General features: G+C 24.6%; 1 protein-coding gene across 1 annotated transcript; it reads right to left on the bottom strand.

Moving 5' to 3' along the window:
* Positions 1 to 1,201: 1,201 nt before the first annotated feature.
* On the bottom strand, positions 1,202 to 5,686 carry LOC130967136 (transcription factor TRY-like). Its single transcript, XM_057891957.1, has 3 exons — positions 5,436 to 5,686; positions 4,911 to 4,995; positions 1,202 to 1,682 (listed from the first exon to the last, which is right to left on the bottom strand). The coding sequence occupies exons 1-3, from the start codon at positions 5,641 to 5,643 to the stop codon at positions 1,592 to 1,594; spliced, it is 384 nt and encodes a 127-aa protein (XP_057747940.1). The 5' UTR covers positions 5,644 to 5,686; the 3' UTR covers positions 1,202 to 1,591.
* Positions 5,687 to 8,571: the final 2,885 nt, after the last annotated feature.

Genomic DNA, 8,571 nt, shown 5'->3' with positions numbered 1-8,571 from the left:
TTACTGAACTAGGTCCCGTGAATTTTTTGTCCCTCTTTTAGAGATTTTCTTATATTAAAATTCTGGTGTTTAATTATTTAATTTCTATCATTATATTTACTATTTGAAATATTTTTGGTATTGCCTATTTAATTACACAAATTATAAAAAAAAATATTTTTAGTGCTTCCACTGTTATACAAGTTCTTATTTAAATTTTTGTTAAATTTTTTCCAACAGCGCTATTCGTATTTGTAATCATCCAATCCATTTCAATCTGGTTGGAATTTTGATTCGAGTCAAGCCAACTCTATTCCTAATCTACACCTTTAATATATATATATATATATATATATATATATATATATATATATATATATATATATTAGTCATTAAAATTAATTATTAGTATAAAATATATATTAAAATACAAATAAACATTATATTTATAACTAATTTTAGTGAATGATTTTAATATACAAATAATATTTTTAATATAATAATAATAATAATAATAATAATAATAATGAATAAGAAAAGATTTGAATCATTATTTTTATCTTTTGTATAATTACTTAATGTTACTAAGTTGGTAATGCAATTTATGTTAATGATATATAAATAATATTTGATATTATAAAATAAAAAAAAATTAAATATTATATTTGAGCGAAAATAAATTTTTTTTGTAAAGCTAATCAAATAATATCACTATATAAGATTGAGAGATTGAAAATACAAATAAAATTTAGGTTAAAAAATTTAAACTTAAAAATAATATTAAGATAGAATTTAAATAATCCTACCCTATCTTAATTATTGTCAACTCTGAAAAATAATATATGCTTATCTCACTTAATATTGCCAGATATTTTGACTTTCTGATATCAGATTCTCAACATATAGAGAACTACTTTGATTTGTGTATTATTATTTTGTTGAAAAAAGAAACCTTATCATATATTGAAGACTTAAAGCACTTTTTAAGTCTTCCAGAAGGTAGACTTTATGGTAAAGTTGGTGGCTTCAAAAGTGAATGATTATTATATCTTGTACAAATTAAAGTTGATGATGAGACATAATTTTGTAATTCAAGTTATATATATATATATATATATATATATATATATATATATATATATATATATACACATTAAATTTTATTATTTAATAAGTAAGAGTCTCTCTAATTAATGTATCAATAATAGAGGAGATAAATGAATAATAAGAAAGACAAATGGGTGGCCTGCATGCACCAAATACAATAAAATATATGTATAGATAATGTTTTCGACCAATTGTTCTGCATGAAAAAACTAAATATTATATTTCAATTCTAAAATACCAAGAAACATTACATATTACAACATGAGAAATAAAATTACAACGTGCATAGGAGCTTTTAAAATGCCATGCTCCTTTTGGTTATATAATATATGGTAAAATGCTCCTACAACTTGGCCATCATAATAATATGACCAACTTTAATTTTTGTTTTATATATTCCACAAAATTCATTGTATCAACTTGGATCGGAGGCACCCAAAATTACTTTCTTCATATGAGTGGAAATCAACCATTAAATGTTCATTCTTTTGCACTTTCATTATTATTATTCGCTGGTTGATGAGTATCTTGAAGTCCAATACTTTTCTATTTCCTCTGCTGTTCTTCCAGGAATTCTTCCAGCAATCAAAGACCACCTGAAAATATAGCATTATTATATTATAAACAAATCTATCATCGTTGAATTCTTTAAAATGAAAATAAGTTATAAGTATTATACAACAAATCAATCATCGTTGAATCAATAACTTTTAATGTACGTGGATGGCAACAAAATAATAATGCAAAATTTTTTTACCATTTACCTTTCATTTTACAATTAATATCACTGTGTATAGAAATGTCAAAATAGATTGTGGATCGTTTGGAAAGTTTCATAAAAAGTATTTTTTTGTTGAAATTTTGACTTATGAAAAGTAGTAGTATTAATGTCTGGTAAAATTTTTAAAATTAAATTGCAGCTTTTTAAGAAGTTATTTAGGAGCTTATAAAAAAATTAAAAAAAATTACTTCTCTCATAATACTACTATTTTTTATCACATTTCTATAAAATAAATACTTTTAAAATTAAAAACCCAAACATAAAATAACTTATTTATAAGCTACTTTTAATATAGCTATTTGTTGTTTAAATTATTTTTTCAAAAGGAGATTTTTTTTGTCCACGGTATCTCCCAATCCGACAGAGGACTAATCCGTCGCGGATCTAAGCTTCATTTAAGGGTCTGTCGTTGATTAATGAGTTGCTGCATGCATAAGGCAATATTCGAACCCCCGACACTTACTTAAACGGACGAGTGAGTTGATCATTCGACTAACCCAAGTTAGTTTTTTAAAAAGAAATTAATTAAGGTGTTTCCAAACTAGGCCTGAATCCATTATGATGGCACATTTAATCACCTTAAATGAGTTAGGGGTGAGCATGGAAAGAGTTGGGCTAAGTTTTGCTAGACCCAAATGTTCGAACCCGATTAAAATATTTTACCATGCAGGTTTATTTTAAAAAAATTGAATCCGATCATAAATTAAACCGAAATATATTGAATTAAACCAGATCGATTAAAAAATATATAATTTTGTAAATTTTACAGAATAAATTAATAAAATATCATCTTAAAAGGTTTAATTTAATAAATATAGCCTACACTTATATCAAAATATATAATTTTAAAGATAAAATAATATTATATAATATAAAAAATTTAATTAAAGTAAAAAAACCATAACATTTTATTATTAATGTCATTATAAAATATGTATTTTAGTCCTATAATATAATTTTGGATTGGATTCGGTCGACATGAAACATAATCTAAATTCAACTAAAAAACGCACTGGATAATAATAGCAAAACCAAATCTGATGAAATATACTTTGAGGTCGGACCAGATCTTGTGCCAGGCCAGATCTTGCACAACATTAAAATGGGTAAACTTTTAACTTTAAAATTAGGTATGTAATAATAAGAGTTTAACAAGTTCAACCGATTAACTCAAATTAAATAAACAAGCTTGTCCCATTTAAATCTTTTTTCATTCTTTTTTTTTTATCTTTTATTTTTTGCCATCCAAATCAAATATATCGAATTCTAACAAAAATATATCAAGTTTCAACCCAATAATAAGAGATAAAAACATGTCAAGCTTATTCTTAACATACTAAGTCTGCAGTAAAATTGATTGGACTGGATTTAATCTATAACTTATCATAAATTATTTACTGAGTATTATGTCTAGTTTATTGTAAAGTCTAACGTACAAATCTTAATAATTGCTAAAAGATTTGATAATTTTAAAATATAAAAAATAATTAAATAAAATTTAAGATATTAAAAAATAAAGATATATATGTAATTAAAGAACGAATAGCCTAGTGGATATAAAAGTGTTTAAATACTATACCTCCACCAATAACTTATAAAGGAACAAAATATTTGATCCAAACTTGATACTAAAAATGGTCTGTTTAGACAAAAATAAAAAGGTTGACCCATTTGATATCCCTTATATATTAAGGGTAGGGCCGGAAATGAGTCAAGTCAGCTTATGAGCTAATTCGAGTTCGATTCGTTAATAGCTCGATAAGCTAAGCTCGTGAGCTAGTGAGCCAAGTTTGAGCTTGTAATTGAGCTCATAAATTAAATGAGTCGAGTTTGAGTTTGGATAAGCTCAGCTCATTAGCTCGTGAACTGACTCGATTATATATATAATTATTAATACACATATCCTATATGCATTTAATCTATACTTTTAATATTATATACATACATATGAAATAATAATATATAATTATATATATATATATATATATATATATATATTAATGATCTTAATTATTTAAAATTTATATTTATTTTTTACATATAATTTTGATGTAGAACATAAATAAAAAATTTATAATTTTTTGATAGATAACAATATATAAAATTTATCTTTTAAAATATTTTTTAAAATATATAAGTTATAATTTATTGATATATAATTATAAATTATGTATTTATGTTTCTATTATTTGAGCCAACTCGTGAGTTCGAGCTAGTTCGTGAGCTTTCAATGAGCCGAGTTTGAGCTTAAGAAATAGATTCGATTGTTAATAAATCGAGCCGTGAGCCAAGCTCAATTTTTGTGAGACGAATTTAAGCTTGGTCTAGCTCAAATCACTTCTAACCCTAATTAAGGGTGTACAAGTGGGTTTATTGAACAAAATTTAACTAGACCCATACTTGATCATAATAGTACATCGTCGACTCTAATTATTACAAGACTCAAACTCCCTTGAACGAATTTGATAATGATTGGATTGATCCAACATATAATTAATGAATATAATTTTAAAAATTATATATAATAAATTAATAAATATTATAGATTAAAAAATTAAATTTAATAAATATTATATAATATTTATATCAAAATAAATTATTTTGATATAAAAACAAAATATAATATAAAATTATTAATTAAAGCATAAAACTATAGTATTCTTTTAGTTATTTCAATAAAAAGCATGTATTTCAATTATGTAACATAATTTTGGATCAGATTTGGATCAACCCACCAAAACATGATCTAAATTCGGCTAAAATATTAATGCTAAATAAAATGATATATTCTGACAGAGTTTTAAGTTGAACCGGTCTTGCACTCCTACCAATTATATTATTAATTTTTAATATTAGAAAGATAAAAAAATAATTAAAATTTATTTTATTTAATATTTAATAATTATTACAATAATCAATGAATACTAAATAAAATAAATAATTATTTTTTATTACGAAACATTTTTGATATATTATATATGAAATCCACCTTTAAATTGTTCAAACTATTAACACGTGCTACAGTGACAAAAGAGAAACCAACCTCTCACCAACCAGATTATACACCATGGCAATAAGGATTTCCTCTTCTTCAGAAAATTTAATCTTGGAAGCTTGATTGGTTTGCTCTGAACAGGGAATAAAATGAGATGAAATGAAGTAAATCAAATAAAAAATAACATAAATTCTTTGTAAACTGTCTAAGAAAATAAATTAAAGTGCCATACAAGAACAAGAAAAATTCTTTTCTTTTTTTTTTCCCCCTGCAGTTCAGGGACCAAATATACCCTCTAACTGATTAAGTACTCAAAAGTATTATTATAATATAATTATTGATAAAAAAAAAACTTCAGTTTCCAAGTTATTAACAATGTTAATTGAAACTCATTGCAATAATGCAGACCCACTCTAAGAAGTAATTAAGAACTTAGCATTCAGAAAACGAACGAATACATTATATTGCAAATATGAGTTTAGATATAGACTATAGTGTCAAGTATTGAAACAGAACTGCATACACACACACACACACATATATATATATATATATATATATATAAATGGGTACCTGTAGAATCTGGAGAAACATCATGAGAGGAGGATCGATCCGCGTCACCCATTATTAGAATTGAATAGCAAATCTCAGTTCTCTCAAGTGTTTTAAATTTGTATATTGATGAGATTGATTTCGGAACGTGATGAACCTCTGTGTATATATATCTGTGAAAGGAAGAACGATATGGGAAATGATTGAGTGGTATTTTATATATATACATATATATAATTATATCTATATATCTATATATAGAGGGTGGATTCTAGAATATCTGTGTTATGGTGGCTATATGGAAGTATTTTTAAAATTAAAATAGAAAAAATCTAAGAATTAATTATAATATAAGTCAACTAAGTCTATTTTATTTAATTTTTTATTTTAAACTTCGAAAAATTAGAGTAATTAAAAGTTGTTAATTTTTTTATATCAGACTTATTTTTAACTAATTAGTTTGAGTTGATTTTATTCTGAGTTAATTTTTTAATAAAATTTATTAAAATAATATTTTTTCTACATTTTGATAACATTTTTTTAGCAATATTTTTTAAAAAATATTGTTTAAAGATTAAAATACGCTATTTTAATTTTAACAATATTTTTAAAATATTATAATCATTATAATGATGGTACTATAGTTATAGGCTAATTTTTTTTATATTGATTAAATATATGTGTAATATATTGTTATTAAAAAATTATGTGTTTTTTATATGATGTTTTATTTGAATCGGACGGTTCGATTTGTTTGATGAAAAAATAAATTACAAATCGGAGGTGCGATTTGCTCGAAGAAAAAATAAACTCCAAATCGAAGGTCCGATTTGTATTTTTTAATTTTTTTATTTGTTAAAATAAAAATCGAACGGTCCCATTTTAACATTAAAATTTTTTTTATATTCGAAATCACAAATCGTACCGTGCAATTTGTGATTGTTTATTTAAAAAATAAAACAATACAAATAAATCGATGCTTCCAATTTGTGTCATTCCATAACGAAATAAAACACTTCTCTCCTCACACCATATTGTCATACACGTTTCTCTTTCCCACACGAAAAATCAAAAGCGGTCATATATGTATTATGTAATAATAATACAAAAAGAATTAAATAATATAGTGTATAGTATTATTCTTAGGAGAGTGAAAGCATAAAGAATTGAGTAAAAGGTGTAGTGGGGACTGAAAGCGAAATAAGAAGAAGAAGAAAGGAAGAATGGTAGTTGAACACATGCATGGCGATTTAATTGATGATCAAAGTCTCTAACTTGGTAGCTGAAGCTCGAGACTTTAAGGTGTTAGCTGGAGCCTGGACTTGACGACAAATCTTTAATTTGGTTGCTATTCATATCAATATATTCTTTCACACGCACCTCTATAGTGTCTTTTTATTCTTTTTTTGAAAAAAAGTAACAATTATCGACATACACCAAAATAACGAATAAACTACGTTGAAAAGGTTTTGAAAGAAGGAGAAAAAAAAACATAGAAATAATCCTGTTTAAGATTTATTACAATATTATTTTTTTAAAATTATATTAGATATATATTAAAATTAATCATTAAAATTAATTACTAATATAAAATACACATTAAAAATAAATTAAATTATATATATATTTATACATATATATTTATTTACATTAGAATGACTAGAATACTTTGTCCCTCAAGTAAATGTCAGGATTGAAATGAAAATTTACTCAATTTTTTAGTTTTAAGGTTTTTTTAAATAACTTAGTAAAATTAATAATTTTTTTATTTTTTTTAAAAAGATACTAAAATTTAAAACAAATATATATTCTCATAGGATTTAGGATTTTCGTTTTCCATAATGAATTTTTTTAATCGTTATTAATCAGTAACTATATATATATATATAAAATAAAGATGAACTCTTATATTACTAACAAAAATAAAAGGATAAATTCTTATCCTAGATCCGTAGATATATAGTTTAAAGCAAAGACAAAAACGATTCTGTAAGCGGAAAAATAAAGTAAGAGTTCGCTGCCTGTTACTCTGTACTTTCAGATTTGCTTCTGTGTCATGAGATTTATTTCCTAGTTATCAGTAAAGAAGATAGACTCGAATCTGTTTCTAAAAAGTTTTTGAGTCTATATTTTTTTTAAAAAAAATTATGTTAAAATTCTTTAACTTTATAAAAGGTGAGATATATGTATTTAAAAATTATTAATTTTTAATTTATTTATGGACAATATATATATTAATTATAATTGTAAATTAAGTTTTTTTATGTTAAATAATTTATATAACGATGATCTTATTTGTCGTCATAAATATTGAATTAAATAATTTATTATTATTTTTTATTTAAAATTAAATGAGAATAAAAATATTATTTTATTTGAGTTTCAAAGTTTAATGAGTATCACATTTAAATATAAATAGTGACTTTTGGATTTTGGTTCCTAACGTATCAAAGCTACTTTTGTGATTTTTTTTCCCATAAGAGGAGTTGCGATGTAACTCTATTAGAGATACATAAGGCTTTAATTTGGTTGAAAAAGATCAAATAACCGAACTCTTTCAATCATACTTATGAATTCAAGTACACTTCTGCATTTAAGTATTTCTTTCTTAATGATTTATATAATATGGATGATTTTGAGAGGAAACCAAGAATTTCCAATAAATGGTATCAGAGACATCCATGATTCAATCATTAAGAACTAATTAACTTATCTCAATTGACACAGCACACTAGCATAGGACATTACAAAAAAAAAACGTTGAGTACCGTCGGATTTAACGTCGTAGAATAGCGGTAGATTTATCATCAGATTTACTGGTAGTAACAACGTCGAATTCGTAAGGTTAAGTAATTGCCGTCAGATTCTGTTTTTCGATAGTAAGTCTGGCGGTAAAATCTGGAGAAAAATAAATTAATTTGGCGCGTCTTTTTATCGGCGGATTTACTGTCGAATTTTTCAACGATAACTCCAATTAGTGAAACGCTGCATTTTGGTGTCCTACAATAGGTTACTGTTGGAATATTCTAACAGTAAAAGGGCAAAAATTCAAATCACAAACTCTCGGCAACCCCTTTCCGTCACCAGCAATCTACCGCCAACCCTCTCTCTCTCTCTCTCTCTCTCTCTCTCTCTCTCTCTCTCTCTCTCTCTCTCT

The sequence above is a fragment of the Arachis stenosperma genome, chromosome 3, assembly GCF_014773155.1.
Source record: "Arachis stenosperma cultivar V10309 chromosome 3, arast.V10309.gnm1.PFL2, whole genome shotgun sequence".
Classification (NCBI taxonomy): domain Eukaryota; kingdom Viridiplantae; phylum Streptophyta; class Magnoliopsida; order Fabales; family Fabaceae; genus Arachis; species Arachis stenosperma.
This window is presented reverse-complemented; position numbering and strand designations above follow the sequence as displayed.